The following is a 20334-nucleotide window of genomic DNA, read 5'->3' as shown; positions in this document are numbered from 1 at the left end:
TTTACACTGTGTTGAGTAGTCCTCATGCATTGTATCCAGTCTCAAGGGACTATCATTCTTGAAAACATTAAATAATGGCTTCCTTTTATCACTGTCTCCAAATAAAATTTCTAATGCATTTCTCTAGAAAAAACAAAGTAGTCTTTTTTTTTTTTTCAATATAAAAGTAGTCCTTAAATCTGCCTCTTTAGGATTGTAACTTTGCATTTTAGTACAAAATTCCTAGGTTTTTCGGATTTCAAATTAGGAAAATAGGAAGTGAGTATAATAAATAATTAAGATAAACCACAATTATTCCACAATATGCTCTTTAGGACAAAATGTTGTCAAATAATGGTTATAGTGGCGCTTCAACACTATTGAGTAGTTGTAATACCCATAAATTTAGTATGAAATTTTTGACCAAGACAAACCAAGTGTATGTATACCCATAAAACGTCTTTTTTTTTTCTCACTCCACCCCTTTCACTTACTCACCACAACCAAATCCATTACCCCTCTCCACCTCACGCAAACTCCCTTCTCTCAACACTTCATCTTCTTCAAAAGAAAACAATAACCCTTTTAGATCCATTTATCAATATCAAAACATCATCTTCTTTCTCTCCTTCCATCTTCTTTCTCGCTCAGAGCAAGATCACCGGAATTCTCTTACTCTATCAATTAATCGATTGTAAATCCGTTATCATGTTTGGCTTTCAAATCTCAGTAACGGTGCAGCAGCGTCTGGCGCTTCTTTTCCTTGGTTCACAGCTTTGTTTTTTGATTTCAAATCTCAGTAGCTTTTTTATTTTTATTTTGTAAAATTAATCTTCATATATCCTTCATGTAAAATTAATGATTAATTTTTCTTTTGATTATGTTTTTTTTTTTTAATGTTGGATGAATATATGATGATAATGATAAATAAGAAGAATAACATGAGTAGGAAAAGATGAAGAAAAACAAAAAAAAATTAGATATTGGTAGATCACCGTTACATACGATGGACCTGCAATCTAATGGCTGAAATCACATCTAAAATATTAGACATAAAAAAACTAACGGAATGGAACAATTTGACTTACGGAGCATATTTAAAGGATCAAATTGAAAATTTTTAAAGATAAGGGACCAAATTAAAAACAACAGATAAATTAAGAGACCGTTTATGTAATTAAACGTAACTATTTTATTTGAATACAAAATATAAAATAATAATGGAAAAACTAGTAATTATGTAAGGAAGGACAAAAAGGTAAAAGTGGTTGAGACTTACGGATAAAAAGGAAAAAAAAAAAAAAACATTGATCCTCTCTTCTCCTTAGTTGGTTCAGCACCGAACTCACCTCCATTAACAAAAATTCCAAAAGAACTTCATTCTTCCATGAAAGCAATAGGGAAAATCACTTGAAGAGAAATTGGAGTTTTGGGAAGCTTTCACCATCCACTACAATCTTGCAGTTTCTTACCTCAAATAAGGTGAATTTCTCAACTCTGACTTCAAATTTAGTAAGGGCAAACTGAGATTATTGCTGTGGTTTAGAGAATTTCACATGCAAGATAATAGCGGTTGAAACCGTAATTGTTGACCCCTTTTAGTGATTTATTGTTGTTGCTGCTAACTTTTGGTGCTGAAATTGAGATTGTAGGTAGGTTAAGTTGTTTCTATTAACAATTGTGATTTTGTGTTATTCAACTAGAAACTTCCAATTTGACCTTGAAATGGTTTGTTTTCCTTTTTGATATTATCGTGTCCGGTTTGTGATATTTTCATTTTCTTTTCCTTACTAGTAACTCACTTTATCTATATACTCTATTTCAGATATTGAGACTTATGTTGATTCAAGCTTTTCCATTAGGCGTCATTCATTGGTTCATTTTGTCGTCATATAATGTAATGTGTGGTGTTCTCTAATGGCTCTGTTGCATATTGAGTTGTCTCGTAGTAGCTATACTTAATTTTGATAGGCGTGAGTGAGGCCTTGTATTGATAGGTATTGTATTCTTTGTCTTCCAAGTCTTTAGATGTTTTGAGATGACCATAACCTTGTGGAATTTATGTGATAATTATAGTAAATATTTATTTGAAATATAACTCAAATGATTTAATTTTATGTTTGAATCTTGATATGCGGAGTTAGGCATAGTAAGGCTTGCCAAACTAGAGTCCAAGTTTGTGCGCCGGTCATGATCTAATTTGGGTCGTGACAGTAGTTGACAAAAATGTTCTCAAATAGAGGCAATACCGCAATAGTGTTGTTATTGCGCAATAGTTTCATGATCCGCTATTTAGTACTATATGTTTGATCACAACAATGGCAACTACCTAATTGTCCCATGAAAAATAGATCTTGTGCTGCATAAATAATTCAGTGATTGACCTGCAAAGCAAGGGTCTCTTACCATTTTTGGAAATTTACTAGATACTACCAAAAATGAAAGAACTTTTCAGTTGTTAACAATTATTAATGAGTTGTAATTTATAACTTGCTTCTTAATAGAGTACACTGTAGTCTAGCTGTCATGAATTAGATAGTTACTGACATGGCAAGTTAGTTGCATAAATTCCAAAATATATGATCTATTACTATTTTCAAAATAATCCCCAAATGGTATAGTCATAACTAAAAAGAATTAGATACCAAAAAAGAACTTTAAAGGATTTTTAAATGGTTAACAGCTATTGATTAGTTGGTAGTTTTCTGTTATGGTATAGTTACTGACATGGTAAGTTAGTAACATAAACTCCAAAATATATGATCCATTACTATTTTCAAAATAATTCCCAAAATTTATAATGTTGTTTTACCTTAAAACTCAAAAGTGATAACAGTTATTGATAAGTTGGCAGGTTTCAAATGGTATAGTCATAACTAAAAGGAATTAGATACCAAAAAAGAACTTGAAAGGATTTTTAAATGGTTAACAGTTATTAATGAGTTGGCACTTCATTCATACTATATATATAACTCCCTCTGCACATGCAAATCAAATCCATCTCTCTCTCTTCTTGTGACCAAACAATGGAGGGAGGTTCTGGTAAGAGGTTTCCTGTCAAGTTGAAGGATCTTCTTGCTACTGGGATTCTGGAGGGATTGAAAGTGAGATATGTCAAGGGACAAAAGGTATATTGTTTTGAACTTTTGATTTTGGTCTTGTTTGTGAAATTGTGAATGATGTTAGGAGTTTTTTTTTCTCTTCTTGTGGTGCATTAGTGTCATATGAGTTTATTCGTGATTGCTGTGTAGGCGCGTAAACCAGGAGAAAAGGATTTACAAGGTGTGATTAAAGATGCCGGGATTTTGTGCTTTTGTGGGAGTTGTAAGGGGAATCAGGCAAGTAAATGGAGGGATGGTTGTTTTTTTTGTTTGTGTAGGTTTAGCATCTTGTAGGTTAGTAATGTAGTTTTTTTGCCATTTGTTGTTTTTTGTTGAGAGTAGGTTGTCTCGCCGAATGTTTTTGAGTTGCATGCTGGTAGTGCTAATAAACGTCCTCCGGAGTATACTTACCTTGAGAATAGAAAACTCCTTCGGGATGTCATGAATGCCTGTTCAAGTCTTCCGTTGGACACATTGGATAAAGTGGTCCAAATGGTCCTGGGTGATTTCACTATGCAGAATTCTAATATCTGTTTCAATTGCAGAGGTTTGAAATGCACACACTTGCTTCCCTAGCTGTGACACTATGTAATTTGCTATCCTGTTGATTAAATATGTAATTTTGATGAACTGTTTGTAGGGTCAATTTCTGAATCTAACAAGGGTGAGTCAAAACTAGTATGCAATCCATGCATGGAGTTGAAAGAGACTCAAACTAGCCAACTTCAACCAAGGTATCTTTTTTATTTGTTATCAATGTTGAATAGCCGCCATAGTGCAGCGGCATTTGCAAAAAGCACTATTATTCTGCAGTGCGCTATTTAGTACAAAATTTTTTCAAGTTGCGGATATAGCTGCTGTCACACTGTTTATAGCGGGATTTGAACATACCACAATTTTCCATGATCCGCATTGACAACACTATTTGTTATGTATAACTGATTGGGTGCATCGTGGTACATTCTAAGAATTTAAGATATGAACATGCTTCATGATTAAATTCATTTTAAAACGCTGTAATGACATAATGTTTGTCGGCCATTTTAGATCCTTACTGATACTTATGCTAAAATCAGAAGGCTCATTGTCCTGTATTGTTTTATTTAACGTCACTTTCAGTTGTGTGTACCCTGGCACAAGTTATGTGTACCGTGTGATAATCGAGCATATTACTTGCTTGTATTTGAATACAAAATAGTAAGGATGCTGTGTGATCTATCAAAGTTCACTGGAATCATAGCATATATAACGAGTGATCTTGCTATTTCAGATAACTAGAAACGGTAAACCCTAAAACTAATCTTGGTTTCAGATCAAAAAAGAAGAGAGAAGAAGGACCTAAAACTACTTCTGCAGAAACTTCTTCCCAGAAAAGAAAAGGACGCCCTCCTGGTTCCGGTGGGGGAAGATTCACTGAACGTATTGGTATGCTATAAGCGCTTTATTAAGTTGTTATGCAAACAAAGTTCTTATCTATGTTGGTTAGTAGATATACTTTTCGTTTATGTCTGGTGAAGATTTGCTTTCTTATATGCAGTTAGTCCAATTACTCCAGCACAAACACTCGGTTCTTCAGTGCATGGAACAATTGACGGGAAATTTGATGACGGATATATAGTCACGGTGGACCTGGGTTCTGAACAGCTGAAAGGTGTCCTGTATCATGTTTCAAGTAATGCATCTAAGGATTCTTCGATTGGAGGTACACTTATTTCAAACATACAAAAGAAATCAAGATTGTCATTATGTGATTATATTTGGTCCAATCTCATTGTTCCCCCATATTGGGGGTTTTCGGGGGGGTTAAACATACAAATTGACAATTTTATCCTTACAATAATTCAAAATTCAATTCTTGTATCATTCTTTTATTTTTTTAAAAATTATTAATGAAATTTGTACCTAAATATAATAATTATGAAATAAAAGGAAATATAATTTTTGTATATATAGTGAAATTAATTTATCATTATTGTATCACTTGTTTAAAAAATGTTTTCAAGAATTTTTATAAGATCAGTAAAAAAAATATTATTTTTATGTAATAATTATAAAGTATAACACAAATTATTGATTTTAAGAAGAAAAAAGGGTAAAATAGTAAAATTATCACAAAAGCTCTCATTTTCCCTTTCTTGTTGGTTTCTTAACTCCCAAACAAGGGAAGGGTTTTCCATCCTTTCCCCCTCCTCTCCCCTCCCTTCCCTTCCCCTCCTTAGCCTTTCCTTTCCCTCCCCTCAAAACTCGCAAACAGAGCCTTAACATATTTGTCTCTGGCTTGTTTAATGATGATGAAGGGGAGGTAAAGGAAAGGTTAATTGTATATCTGGAATAGGTTAATTGCATGCAAACTACAGAATCAAAATACATATTTGCATGTCAAAAACAAAACAAAGACATGAAGCTGCTATTATCTGTTAGAACTTGGTCTTATATTTTGGTATTATTTATCTTAGACTTTTTTGTACTTTATTTTGTTAATTTAATGCAGGTTTATCAGAAGAAAAGGTTGAGAGATAAAGAAAGATATGGGATTGAAATGTTGAAGTACAAATACAATGGTTCAGCTCTTCAATGGACTCTTTTATATGGAATCCTCAGACCTTTTTTCCTTTACTTTTATTCTTGTTATAGTTGATTTTATTTTATTTTATGGCGGTGAATGATTTTGCAAAACATGCTGTAGCAGTTCACTTTGTTGTAGTTCTTCTTAAATCATGGATCCCCTTATTTTATCAGTCTAAAGTTAATCAATGAATGGTTGTCTTAGCACATGATAAGCTATGCATTATAATTCAAGGTTTGCTAGTACTATCATTTCTTGTTAAGATTTTTAAGAACAACAACCAGCCTTTAGGGTCAACTACATCGATCAATAGACATCACAATAATCTGCCATATATACATCTCATTCCAACTCATTAGTATCTAGGTCTTTCTTAATAGCCTCTCTAATAGGTCCTTCATTTGATGTTATTTTTACCACAGAATCTACAGGTTTTCCCTAAGTCGAGTCTTACCAGATAGGTGTTACCTCAACTCTATAATATTGCTATTTTCAATCCTATTTTGTCTAGTCTTACTAGACATTCAACACAATATCCTCACTCATGCAATGCTTATTTTATTCTAGGGTTACTTTTTTTTATTGCCAACACATCATAAAATATAGTCGGTGTTACAACATACGGTAACATTTTCTCTTCAATTTGAGCGCTATTTTTGTATCACATAAAACACCTCGGAGGATCTTCCATTTCAGCCACATGAGACCTCCATTTTACACTTTGGACTCAAGATATCTAAGTTGTGTAAGCCGTGGAATGAGATTATCGCAAACTTTCAAATCTATGATGGAAATGTTGTCTTTTGCTAAGTTTTATTGAATACCCTCTCTTGCTTCTACGACGGAAGCCTTACGCTTCTTAGACTTATCTCCAAGCCTCTCATCTCCCATTTAATTTCTCCTTTAAGTCTTCAAGTAGGAACATATCATCTTCTAAAAGCATCCATCTCAATGTTGGCTTTTCAATGTGTTTCGTACGTATGTTCAAAACTATTGTAGTGGAAAAATCTTTTGTGGCTCAACTCTTTGTCCTCATCACACTAGTTGAGGTCCCCTCGTACATAAGTTGTTTTGAATAATTTATTACCTTGTAGATGACCGTAAGCATCAACAAGATGATCTGCTGCTAGACCATGCTTCCTAAACAAGGTACCAAATCCACCTCCACTGATTTGACTGCCTATTCCAACGCTTGGACATAACCCTGTTTGGAAAAACAACTTAACTAAGCGCTTATAAATAAGTAATTTTATAACAAGATAAAATAAAGTCTAGACTATTTTCACAAAAAGTTATAATCTTTTTTCACAAGCAATCTTAGAGAGTTTATATAAATAAGCAGAAAACAGCTTATGAACATGTCATAAGCTATTTTCACAAGCTCTCTCAGATCGTCTCATAAATGCTTGTGCTAGTAGATAGTCTCAGAAAGTCAAACTAATTCACCTGAAGGGAATCCATGAACTTTATTTGTTTCGGAGATTTTATAGTAAAGTTCACTTAATGTTGCACCAGCCTGAATCCAAGCAGATTCATCGGCAAGATTAATGTCGATCGAACGGATGTTGATGAGATCAATCATGATAAAGGGTGTCTTACAAAGATAAGATAGTCCGTCATAATCATGGTGACCACTAACAACCCTAATCTGCACACCAATCTCTTTGCTGCATAGTATGGCTCCTTGAATTTCTTATTCATGGGAAGGTGTCATAATGAGAAGAGGCTTGCTTGATGAATTCAGCCATCTTGGATTTTGTTTCAATGATTCCAACACTTGTGGATACAAGGATGAGTTGATAAACACTGTTTTTTCAGTGGATTCAGAATAGTTACTAACTATTGTTGACATGCACTGCATGAAACTCTCCTCAACTGAAGTAGAAGAAGCACAAGAGATTGAAAGAGATAGAACAGAAACACTACAAGATAATCCATCTGTGTGTTTTTCTTCCCTTCCTTGATTGATGATAAGGGAATTACTTTCGGAAGTACTGCTGTGAATTCCCTCAAAGCTGCAGGACCTATTGAGGTAAGCAAATCATAGTTTATGGAATGATTAGTGTTATTAACAATCTTTGCTTTATTTTCTTTACACAGTAGTGTTAAAAAGACTGTGTAAAGCCGCACTCATTTGTTTTATTAAAGTGAGTAACTTGAATTAACAATCTTTATCTTCTGGTTAATCAGATTGTTGCGTCCAGTTTTGTGACAAACGTTGCTAAGGAATCAACTCAAGAATTTTGACTGCTGCTGCTGCTCGAAATAGTAATTCTGATTCACAGAAGGTTCTTGAAGAGTTAGAAGCTCCTAGAATGTTAGAAGGACAGTCGATCACCAACAACTGGAGTTTTGCCACCAACTCCACCGGCTGCAGGTGGAAACATAAATCCCAAAACGACAACCACTAGTACTGCGAATGATCAGGACATGAAGTCTCCTTTGTAGAAGACACTTGAAATTAAGTGTCTAATTTTCAATAAAAAGACTTGTGCCTGAAGTTCATGAATTGTTCGATTTCGATGAGAGATTATTTGATTCTGATCTTGGTGATTGTGTTGAAACTTCCGATGCTCGTCAATTCGCTTTGCGTCTTACAGTCATCATTGAGATATAATTAGAAATTATATATGTTGTATGCATTATTTTGCAAATTATAAACTGTTACTTTCCTTGTTTTGATTACACTATTAAAAAAAAGTTAAAATATTTTGGCTTTGTTTGATAAGGTTAAACAATTATTTAATGATGATTGGTATCTTCTATAGTATAAATTTACACTAATCCCTCGAGCCTTGTTGGGCCTAAATTGGCGGAAAACTCTCCGTAGGAGATTTAACGATGTTGTATGTCCAATGTTGGATTCGAACTCAAGATTCTAATCCTATGACTCTTAACAAGATTTTCATTTGTTTTACTCTTAAAAAAAGTTGAAAAACATTACTTTATGTGTTTTATCAATCCTTTCTTGTTTCTAGAGAAAAACTTATTATTATCCATCCACTGAATCGGAACTGAAAAATTTGCAATTGGAGAACTTTCTCTACTTTTAATGGAACTTTAAAGCCGTAAAATTTAAAGGACTAGTAAGTCATGTAAATTGGTTTTACTGATAAATTAACAAGATTTCACTTCAAACTACTTCATGATTAGTGATTACTAATTATACAAGAGATTTTGAAGAAGTCTTTTTGCATTTCAATTTACCAATTTTTAGCAGTTAAGGGTCCGTTCAAAGTAACTTAATTAAGCTTATGAAAACTGTTTGAGAGAGCTTATGAAAACAGATTATTACATGATCATAAACTATTTTCAGCTTATTTCCATCAACTCTCAAAGATAATTTATTAAACAACTTGTAACTTACATGAAAACAGTTCGAATTTATTTTATAATGTTATAGAGATAGCTTATAGTCTCATACATAAACATTTATATGATAAACGCTATGCTATACTATCCTTAATGTTTTCCAAGCATACGCATTTGCGTAGTTGACAACAATGAATTTTACTTTGTTTCTGTTTGATCAGAACAATGACAACTACTTTCCCATGAAAAATAGATTTTGCGTTTGACCTGCAAAGCAGGGTCTCTTACCATTTTCATTGTTACAAAAGGTCTTGAAGAACTTACAGAATTTTCAAATTGTTAACATTTATTGATCAGTTAGAACTTTTCAGTTATGTTAGTTATAACCAGTTATTTACATTATTCCTTCTTCGCTAACTCTTCATTCGTACTATAAATATAACTCCTTGTGTACATGCAAATCAAATCCATCTCTCTCTCTCTCTCTCTGGCTCTTTACATTCCATAGTTACTTTCTTGATTTTGATTCTTCTTGTGACCAAAAAATGGAGAAGAATCTTGAGAATGAGGCACAAAAGATGATTGGTTCTACGACTGATCAGAAAGATGATGCAGCAATGAATGAGGGAGGCACTGGTAGTGATTCTTCAACTACTGATCAGAAAGGTGATGATGTAGCAATGAATCAGGGAAGCTCAAAAATGGAGGAGGATCATCAGAAAGAAAGTGGTGAAGATTATGTAGCATTGAATGAGGGAGGCACTGGCAGTAATTCTTCAACTTCTCATCAGAAAGATGTTAGTAGTGGCGATGATGTAAACAGGTGCTGATCAGTATTTGCTTTGCGACACTGAAACAGTTGGCAAAGTCAAGCGTGGCAAGAAGAATAAAAAACAGAAAAGCCCCAAGTCTATGGCTGAAGCAAGTTCTGCTAGAATAAATACAAGATCCAAGAAAAATCTCAATATCACCATCCTAATGAAACCGTTTGTGTGGGACCCTCATAGGCAATGGAAAACATGGCTTATGTTTCTAGGCAGAGTCATTTAACACAAATGGAGGGCTTGGTTAGCCCACATAAATGTTTGAGTCTTTAGAAGCTTTCATCTGAGTTGTGCTCTTTTTATTAGCATAATTTTGTTTTAGTATAGATTGGTCATAGTTGGCCTACATATATGTTGTAATAAGGTTCAGGCCTCCTCCTGATTTGCATTTTAATTTTTCTTGCTTTGATAAAATAAAATTCATGTCTGAAATCTTGAATCATCTTAACAATTGGTAGAACTTACATAAATTTCACCTTGGTAATAAATAATGTTAAAAAGAGAGTATTAGAGAAAGTTGCACACATTATGTTTTATTAAAAGTGAGTTACCTTTTTATCTATTGGTTAATTAGATTACTGCAGCCGCTTCCATGGAACAAAAGAAGAAATCAGCTGGAGAATCTTCTTCTGCTGCTGCTCAAGATGGTAATTCAGATTCCAAAAAGGCCATTGAAGAATAAGAATCTTTGCCAACAACTTCTCCGACTGCAAATGGAAACATAAATCCTGCAACAACTAGTGCAACAAAAGATCAGGAAAAAAAGTCTCCTTCCGAATAGGACATTTGGAGTCCTATTCGCTATTAGTTTTGTTGTAGAGGCTGTTCAAAGAATTGCATTGTTTTCTTTTCTTTTAGTTGTTTTTAGGAAGGATGATTAGGAATTTAATTTTCATGCTATGATGCAATTTACTGTCATCTACTAATTCCTTGTAGAAGAGATGATGATATATTTCAGGTTTCTCTTGTTAACTAAACATTATCATATTGCAGTTTTCAATAATTCTGACACTTAAGCAGTCTACGTAAAATTTGTAACATGGGATATTGTCATATGAAATATTTGAGTCTTTTATGATTATGCTACTCTATATACAGTGAACAGATTTCTTATAGTATTTTGTATGATATATTTGTTTTGAATTTATTTGGAAAATAATTCATTTGATTGTTACTTGCTGAGGTTGCACAGAAGTAGTAATTGTGCAACTCCTAGTTATGAAATCATGGCCACAAAACAGGATAGATATGACTGTGTATTGGTCATTTACACTGTGTGTAAGGTAGTCCTGAGGCATTGTATCTAGTCTTAGGGGACTCTCATTCTTGAAAACATTAAATTATGCAATTCAGTTGTCAGTACATATATACATCCTTTCTATTATAGCTTTTACTATTTATTAATCATTATAATTGTCTGCTAGCTTGGTTGAGCCATAAAGTGATCTTTGAAGCTCGCAGACTAAGTCAGGTTGAGAAAGAGCAAGGTCTAGTGGAGGTTGCATGTAAACTTCTTCATCAAGATGTCCATGAAGAAAAGCCTTGTTAACATCAATTTGAAAAAGAGGCCAATTTTGAGAAGAAGCGCGAAAGCTAGTAAAACTCTGATTATGGTCATCTTTACTTTACAAGACCTTTTGTTTGAGTGAAGCCTTTAGACACTAACCTAGCTTTATACTTTTTAATAGTTCCATCAAAATGTAGTTTGATTTTAAAAACCCACTTGCTCTTTTATGAGGGGGAAGCTGTGTCACTCTCTATGTGTTATTCTTCATCAAAGCAGTTAACTCAAATTTCATAGCTAATCTCCAATTTTCATTACACATCGCTTCCTCATATGTATTTGGTTCAGGGATACTGGATATATTTAGAGTAAAATGCTTATGTGCTGAAGAGAGATCGAGATAAGACATAAATGAGAATATAGAAATAACGATATCATCAAGGAATAAATAATAAGGAGAAGCATATGCAATTTTTTTCATATTATAAGTAGACATTTTGGATTGATAAGGAACACTATTTTCAAAGTAAATGACATCTCTAGATAAGAAAACTTCTTTTGAGTGCAAGTCAAATAAGATATGTCCTTTGACACCAATTTTAAGACCCAAATAAATGCATTTTCTTGATCTAGAGTCCAAATTTTTCTATTCAATTGTAAAGTAGAAGCAAAAACTAGAGAACCAAAAACTTTAAGTAAAGAAATGTTAGGTAAATAGATGAAAAGAATTTGGTCAGGAGACTTTTGAGTTAAGAAAGGTGCCGGCAACCTATTTATGATGTGCACAACATGTGCTAAAAAAATATTTGGTAAATGAGATTTAAATAATATGCTTATGCTTTCTCTCTACTATTCCATTTTGATGAGGGGTTGCAACACATGAAGTTTGATGTAAAATTTCATTTTCCGAGTAAAAGTCTTTGCTAAGAAACTCATTGCCATTATCAAATCTAATACGCTTGATTTTAGTGTTAAATTTTGTATTAACCATTTTCACAATTGATTTGATAAGATTTTATGCTTCTGATTTAAGCCTCATGGGATAAATCCATGTAAATATGGATATATCATCAACTGCATTAAGAAAATATTTGAAGCCAAACATGGATGTGAAAGATAAGGGGCCCCATATATCCATATGAATTAAATCAAAACAATTTTCAGAGATATGAGAACTTTGTGTAAAAGGAAGTCTTTTATTTTTAGCATAAAAACAAGCATCACAAGGAATACAAGATTTTTCTATTTTGACACAAGGGAAACTCTAATGTATTTCAATGAATTTGTCATAAGTATGGAGAAATATCATATGCTAAATCTTATATTCTATGTATAACTGTCATGCATCAGACATTCAGAATCATAAAAAATTATATGGCATAATTATTCTGTGTTAGTATAGGCACAAAAATGAGATTGAAGGAAAAAACAGGAAAATATAGAACATTGGTAAGGTAAAGGGAACTAATAAATCGTTGGTGAATCTCGACGGTCGTTCCACATGTTTGCTGCAATCCTCACGTTGTGATATTTCTGGCACCTAGATTCCTTTAGGAATAGGTTGGGAATTGACCCTTGTTAATTCGGAATGGAAAGAAAGATTCCAGAAAGAAAAAGATATTGAAAAATAGAAAGGAAGGCTGAGAGGCTCCAGTAACAATCTCCTATTAGCCAGTTGGCTCTCCAAGAATTTGTAGAGTGAAAGGTAAACCAAGGACGTGTGAGATGTTATTGAATCGAAAATCTCGATGAAACCATTTGGTGATTTGATTTGGATAAGTTTCACTCTTTTCAAACCATGTATAATGAAGAACTATGAACGGAGAGTAACTGAATTGAAAGAGATATTATTCACAAAATATGAGTATTACAATGAGGAACTACACTTATTTATATTAAGCTAATAAATTACTTGTGCAACAAGTAACTGCCTAACCCGTTAAACATAGAGACTAAGGGAGTAATTGTTGGCAGTTATAGATGCACTCCCCTTTTCACCAAATTAGCTTCAAAGTCTACTAGATGCTCTCTAGTAGACGGTCAAGTTCTTAAGTCACTTGATGTTACCGGCAAGTCACATTTCCCGTTCATTTTAATTAAAGGATACCTAAACTTTTAAGTCCAACTTTAAAAACCTATCTTTAACTTCTCAATCTAATATATAACTATAATAAGCAATTGGCTATTTTTTGATAGGGCTATGCTATGTGGTGCGAAAAAAGCATGTGTGAAATTTGACGTATTGATAGCAACTGGTGGATGCGTGTTTTGTTGGAATACATGCTAGGTGAAACTTTAAGAGATGTGCCACACAAATGCTTCATCCATCGTACCTAAGTCGTGTGCTATTTTCCTTTTTGATATTTTGAATTCACACTAATATGCCAAATTTAGAGTTTTAGTTTGTAGATCGAGAGTAATGCGGTAACTTATATATATGTGATAATCAACAAAAAGAAGATAATAGTTATGTTATAACTTATAAGACTTTGTTTGCGAGTTTGGAGGGGAAGGAATGGGAAGTCTTGAGAAAAAAAGAATAAATAAGTGGAAGAAATAGAGGAAAATGGAAGTGGAGGGCTTGGGGGTTAACTGTTCTTCATAATACTAAACCCTCCTCATTTGGGGAACTAAAAAGTTGTACTGGAGTAGAGTTTTGTGGGATTTTGGAGGGTTTATATGAATTCTTCAAATTTAATCTACGTTGTTATATTATTTTTAAAATAAAAAATATAATTATGATATGCATTAATTTATCATTCTCTAAAAAACTATTCTTTTAAATTTTTTAAAAGATTTTTCAATTACCCTCATATTTTCCACCCCTCAAAGCCTTTCATTCCCCTCCCCTCCAAACTCTCAAACAACAAATCCTAAGAGAACAGGGCCGACCTAAAGGGGCTACCACTAAAGCAAGGGCTTTATGCCCCCGAGTTTTTTAGGCCCTGTATTGTTATGCCTCATTTTTATCTTTGAAAATATTTTCGTACATCAAATTTCGTAAACCTGTTCACTCGAAGCTCAAGTGGTATGTAAATAAAGAGTCATAGTTGATGTAAGTTCGATTTTAATGCTACCTATTTTATTGGTTATTTGAACCTTAAATTCTTTTTGCCTTCAGATTCCTATCAATGGAATTCAATATTTGTATCTTTTCAATATTATTTTGTTATCTTATGATCTCTAACAATTGATAAATAAGTCAATATTAAATAATGTATATATTAAAAAGGTCACCCACTAACGGAGTTGATTATAGCGAAAGAGGATATACTCTCACAATGTGACAATCCAAAGTTTGATTCCTGACTGACAAAATACTCATATTTAATCAGTGTCTGACACAAATCATATAGAATTACTTTCGATTGAGGGAACTTATGAATTCTTTTTTGTTAGTTTTGTCTTATTCTCTCTAAACGCACTTAAAAAGTCTCTATTTAAATTTTGCTTTAGGCGTAAAAATACATTGGGCCGGTCTTGTAAGAGAATTGCTTATCTCTTAATTTATCAATTGTTTTTACTTCAAAGAAAAACAAATTGTTTGTACTCGTGACAAAAAGTAGTTTGTAATTGAGAAATGATAACTAAAAAAACAATTTAGTAACTTATTTGAATGATCTTTAGGATTTACTCTTTGAATAAAAGATTATATTTATGATTGGTCATACCTAAGGCATATAAAATCTAAATCTAAACAAACCGTTTTCTTATCAAAAGCAATCCCAAAAAGAAACCTTCTCATCATTTATAAATAATAACATAAATAAGATAATGTTACTGATTAGTAAAAATAAATAAATGATTTTGTTACAATTTTAAGATAATCACTCACCTTTTAATTGATTATTATTAATTGATTTGAATGATATTTAGGATTCTCTACAAAGATATATAACATCAAAATCTAAACTAATTATTCTAACAAAATAATCGTAACAAATTGTTTTCTTGTCCATAAAGCTAACAATCCCGAAACAAAACTCTCTCCTCATGATCTATAAATAGGGTTACATCCATAAGTAAAAAGTGCACAGAAGAAACTAAGAAGATAGGAGTAAAAAAGTTAAGCTTTCGAAATAAAAGAAATAACCATGGCTTCTTCAATCTCTACACAGTCAGGTATGTTTTATGAGAATTAGAATTTTATGAAAAAGTTAGCATGCTCTATTACTTTATTATAGTTATTGATGAGAATCATGCATGGAATCTTTAAGGTATTACGATGATTATTTTGATCTATGTGTATACAATTGTAAATAATTTTATTTTATTCATCAACTATACATATGCACATATATCTTATTTATGTTTTATATTTTTCAGAACCATCATGTTACTATTATGGATTGCATGCACATTACCAAGAGCAGTATGAATACCTTCGAAGCATGAACCGCTATCTAGAGGTGCAGCGTCCCAAACTTAAGCCCACTGATTGGTTAAATTTTCACATTGATGTTCTCTCGCATTCGGTTGATTCTAATTCAGTTACACGCCTCAACACTTTACTTTACAATTGTGAAGAAGTGAGCTGCAAAAGGTTCTTTGAAGAGGGTCAAGATTGGTTTCAGTCTATCTTGTTCCACCAAGTCTTTTCCTTTGATTCACTTGAGCAACTTGCACAAAGACTTGTGCAAGAAGTACATGAATTGTTCGATTTTGACGAGAGATTATTTGGTTCTAATTTTGCTAATGGAGATGGACCTTCCGTTGCTCGGCGGTTCACTTTGCGTCTTAGAATTTTCGTTGAAATACAATTAGAAATATAGTAGGTAGCTTCTTCAAAAAAAAAAGAACTATAGTAGGTATTTTTACACAAATTTGTGATTATGTTCCTCATTGACTCCAACGTTATTTAATAAATGTTCTTCCTTGAGTTAATGTTACTTTGCTGTTTAATAAAGTTAAACCATTAATCTATGATAGATATCCTCAACATATGAATTTGTATAATTAAAATAAAGTTGTTTGGTAATTATATTTTTTCTCGAATTTTTTCTATGAAATCTTTGATCTTGTTTTCTCTACATATTGCAATTGATCTCGGTTAGGGATGACAATGGGTAAGGTGTGGGTAGAATACTATTGTAGTAACTAGACCCATAGATGCGTGAGTAGTAACTTCCATACCTGTATCAATGTCATCCCATACTTGTTTTCCGCCTTAACAATAGGCAAAAATCCTCCGCGATTTTTTTTCTTATATTTTTAACAGTTTAGGCATGTATCTCCTTTTTCCGTTTAGGTTTTCTATCTTTTAAAATATGCAAAAAAAATTTCCTTTTAACATTTTCTATTTAAAAAATGTTGATGTGTGCGTTGCAAACCAAAATATTAGACTGAGTCAAATATGATTAGGCATTGATCATACTTCATGTGCGTATGTGGTATTTGTTAGAAATATAGTGTTGATCGATATGGTTTGGTAAGTTTTCTTATGTTACATACCCAATTCCCACATCAAAGAAAAATATGGAGTGTAGGTTGACAATGCATAAATAACTGACAAAGAGAGAAGAAAAACAATTCAACGCAAGGCAGAAGGAAACGATAGAGAGAAAATAAAGAATTTCTGTTAGTTTTACTTAAGACGAGGTGGAAATTATTGAACAACACTCTCCAAATAGTAGGCTTATGGGAAAACAAGTAGTTAAGGTTGGAAATAGTAGGCTTATTGAACTAATTCTGGCTTGACCATGGGAATTGTTTTAGTGTAAGCCCTAGAGTACAATGATGAGAAGGGTATGTGCTTTCTAACAAAATTTTCACGACAAAGTCCTCAATTACAAAAGTTACTGAGAAAAAGAACTATATGATTTATGATTTGACTTCTAAGACTAAAATGATTCTCATGAAAGGCTAAGGAGCTGGTCAAATATCAGATGAGCCAGACTCCATCGTCTATTGCGCCAGACTCCATCATTTATTGCATGATAGACAACGGAAACACAATTGAAATCGACAGTACGTTTACTCTCAGAAAGGAACTCATTATTATTGATGATGACGAACAAGGCCTAGAAGGTGGAATTGGATTCAATCAGGAGGGGGATAAATGCCAAGGAATTTGTTGAGCCCAAAGATGATCAAGAGAAGAAAATCGAGTCCTTAAATACGACAATTAATGAGATAAACAACAATGTGGCGGTTGATAGATTTGGACAGACTTTCTAGACTAAAACATTTGCCTCTAAAGGCTTAGAATCTTGTCAGATCTTGTAAGCCATGGTTTGTTAGACAGCAGCAAATCAATGGGAATTGACATTGAATTCCAATATTTATGCTCTCATAAGCAAGGTTCATACTCCTATTTACAACAACTAGTGCGGCAAATGATCAGGACATGTACTCTCCTATTAGAGAGAACACTTGAAATTAAGTATCTAATTTTCAACAAAACTGAAAATTCTTGATTAGTTTTGTATTGTTAAACAGAAGTGAAAAAATATGTTTAAGAAATATTATAATTTAAAATCTGGATAATTTTAATGCCCGTTTAGGGGTGATATGTATTGTTAACAAAACTTGTTTTTTTTTTCTTCTTCAAATTGTTAACAAACAATGAAAATGTTAAAAATGGTTTCATTTTCAGCTAGCATTTTATCTTCTATTCATCACTTAACTCACATACATATTCTAGTAAAGTTATTAATAAAATTATTATTTCATTGTTTTTAATAAAAAAATCAACAAAAGGATCAACTTGTCACATTTTGATAGATAAAAGACTTGATAAAAATGTTGTCAAATAGAGGCTATAGTGGTGTTATGGTATGGTTATAATTAGTGAGTTACATCATTCCTTCTTAGCTAGCTCTTCATTCATACTATCAATCTAACTCCTGAAGTATATGCAAATTAAATCCATCTCTCTCTCTCTCTCTCTCTTGCTCTCTCTCTCTCTCTCTCTCTCTCTCTCTCTCTCTCTCTCATTCTCACTCTTCACATTGCATAGTAAATTGCAGCAATGAATGAGGTTACTGGTGGTGATGATGCAGCAATGAATGAGGCAGGTGCAAAATTGCTATTGAGTGATTCTTCAAGATTGCTATTGGCTTCTTCTATCAACTTAACACCAAACAATAGAAAATTTGAATGGGCTCCTGCACTAACTGAAACTACTTCTGGAGAAAATTCTTCCAAGCTGTATACCATCCATTTGAACTATGGCGAGTTGCATACCATTAATTAATGATTTTTCAGGCTGTGGTGGATACTATATACCAAGTACCAACTATCTAAGGAATATGATCATCGTCAACTTGTTAGCATGGTTTCAGAACATATTTTATAGTTCTGTATCAGACGTTCTCTTTCGTGATCATGATGGTTCTCACACTCGCACGGTAATTAACTCAAGCTCCAATTCATATTAAATAAACTTTGAATCTTATAAAGTTCTTTTTTCTGTTGTGTAGTTTTATTTATTAATTTGTTTGTTTGTTTCAATGTCCTATACATGCAGGGAGTATTTGAGATAACTTCTTTATCTCTATCATGGCCCGCTGATGAAGATGGTCGTCCTAGCCGCAACAAAGCAGCATGTTCCGTTTTATTGACCGATGATAATGGAAAGACTTTTGAAAGTACTGGTGTGAATTCCCTCATATCAGACGACCCTATTGAAGTAAATAAGCCATGTTAGCAATCTCTAATATCTTTAATATTGACTGAAAAATTCATGTGGGACTTATATTTCAAAATGGTAGAACTTACATAAATTTCACTTCGACAGTAAATGAAGTGTTAAAAAGAGTGTTAGACATGTCGCACATAATTTGTTTTGTGAAAAGTGAGATCTTTGAATTAACAATCTTTAGCTATTGGTTAATTAGATTACCGCAGAACTTGAGGAAGAGAAATCAGCTGGAGAATCTTCTGCTGCTGCTGCTCAAGATGGTAATTCAGATTCCATAAAGGCCATCAAAGAATTAGAAGCTTTTCCAACAAATTTCCGGCTGCAGATGGAAACATAAATCCCACAACAACAACAACTCGTGCTGCAAATGATCAGGACAAAAAGTCTCCTAATGAAGAGGACATTTAGAGTACTGCTGCGATTAGTTTTGGTGTCGAGGCTGTGCAAAGATTCAGGAAATGATTCCAAAAGACACCATTGTTTTCTTTTCTGTTGTTTTAGTTGTATTTAGGAAGGATGATTAAGAATTTAGTTCCCATGACAAGATTCATTTTTCTGTTCATCTATTAATTCTTGTTGAGGAAAGTGTACTAAAGATGATCATATTAGAGTTGTGAATAATTTCAATACTTTAGTAGTGGATATGAAATCTGTACAATGGGATATTGTCAATGAAAATTTTCTGTCATCTATTAATTTTGTCTAGTTGAGTCTGGACAGAAGCAGTAATTATGCAACTGTAGTTAGGAAATCATGGCCACAAAGCAGGAATCACATGACCATGGATTGGCCATTTACACTGTGTTGAGTAGTCCTCATGCATTGTATCCAGTCTCAAGGGACTATCATTCTTGAAAACATTAAATAATGGCTTCCTTTTATCACTGTCTCCAAATAAAATTTCTAATGCATTTCTCTAGAAAAAACAAAGTAGTCTTTTTTTTTTTACTCAATATAAAAGTAGTCCTTAATTAATCTGCCTCTTTAGGATTGTAACTTTGCATTTTAGTACAAAATTACTAGGTTTTTCGGATTTCAAATTAGGAAAATAGGAAGTGAGTATAATAAATAATTAAGATAAACCACAATTGTTCCACAATATAGCGGCGCTTCAACACTAATGCGTTGTTGACAAAAAATGTTCTCAAATAGAGGCAATAGTGTTGTTATTGCGCAATAGTTTCAGGATCCGCTATTTAGTACTATATGTTTGATCACAACAATGGCAACTACCTAATTGTCCCATGAAAAATAGATCTTGTTCTGCCTAAATACTTCAATGATTGATCTGCAAAGCAAGGGTCTCATACCATTTTTGGAAATTTAATAGATACTACGAAAAAGGACAGAACTTTTCAGTTGTTAACAGTTATTAATGAGTTGTAATTTGTAACTTGCTTCTTAAT

The 20334-nt window shown here is 32.9% G+C and overlaps 2 protein-coding genes across 6 annotated transcripts; both read left to right on the top strand.

Moving 5' to 3' along the window:
* Positions 1-1270: 1270 nt before the first annotated feature.
* Positions 1271-5854, top strand: LOC25487460 (uncharacterized). Of its 5 annotated transcripts, none has more exons than XM_024776595.2 (9): positions 1271-1461; positions 1805-1976; positions 2912-3107; positions 3231-3317; positions 3423-3627; positions 3721-3814; positions 4393-4505; positions 4618-4782; positions 5572-5854. In XM_024776595.2, exons 3-9 carry the CDS (start codon positions 2964-2966, stop codon positions 5598-5600), a joined length of 837 nt encoding a protein of 278 aa, XP_024632363.1. In that variant the 5' UTR covers positions 1271-1461; positions 1805-1976; positions 2912-2963; the 3' UTR covers positions 5601-5854. The 5 variants fall into 5 exon arrangements, with proteins under 5 accessions (XP_024632363.1, XP_024632360.1, XP_024632365.1 ...); XM_024776592.2 differs by having other exon boundaries at positions 2834-3107; XM_024776597.2 differs by lacking the exon at positions 1805-1976.
* A 9469-nt stretch (positions 5855-15323) lies between these two features.
* Positions 15324-16202, top strand: LOC25487457 (uncharacterized). Its single transcript, XM_013609399.3, has 2 exons — positions 15324-15408; positions 15613-16202. The coding sequence occupies exons 1-2, from the start codon at positions 15381-15383 to the stop codon at positions 16056-16058; spliced, it is 474 nt and encodes a 157-aa protein (XP_013464853.1). The 5' UTR covers positions 15324-15380; the 3' UTR covers positions 16059-16202.
* Positions 16203-20334: the final 4132 nt, after the last annotated feature.

The sequence above is a fragment of the Medicago truncatula genome, chromosome 2, assembly GCF_003473485.1.
Source record: "Medicago truncatula cultivar Jemalong A17 chromosome 2, MtrunA17r5.0-ANR, whole genome shotgun sequence".
Classification (NCBI taxonomy): domain Eukaryota; kingdom Viridiplantae; phylum Streptophyta; class Magnoliopsida; order Fabales; family Fabaceae; genus Medicago; species Medicago truncatula.
The sequence above is the reverse complement of the archived record's forward strand: the minus strand, read 5'-3'. Positions and strand labels throughout refer to the sequence as shown.

Bases quoted from the DNA above. Each gene is read 5' to 3' on its own strand.
- LOC25487460 (XM_024776597.2), top strand. From the start codon at position 2,964: ATGCAAATCAAATCCATCTCTCTCTCTTCTTGTGACCAAACAATGGAG. The intron at 3,628-3,720 runs GTTTGAAATGCA...AACTGTTTGTAG, and splicing joins TATCTGTTTCAATTGCAGAG to GGTCAATTTCTGAATCTAAC. The intron at 3,815-4,392 runs GTATCTTTTTTA...TCTTGGTTTCAG, and splicing joins ACTAGCCAACTTCAACCAAG to ATCAAAAAAGAAGAGAGAAG.
- LOC25487457 (XM_013609399.3), top strand. From the start codon at position 15,381: ATGGCTTCTTCAATCTCTACACAGTCAG. The intron at 15,409-15,612 runs GTATGTTTTATG...TATATTTTTCAG, and splicing joins TTCAATCTCTACACAGTCAG to AACCATCATGTTACTATTAT.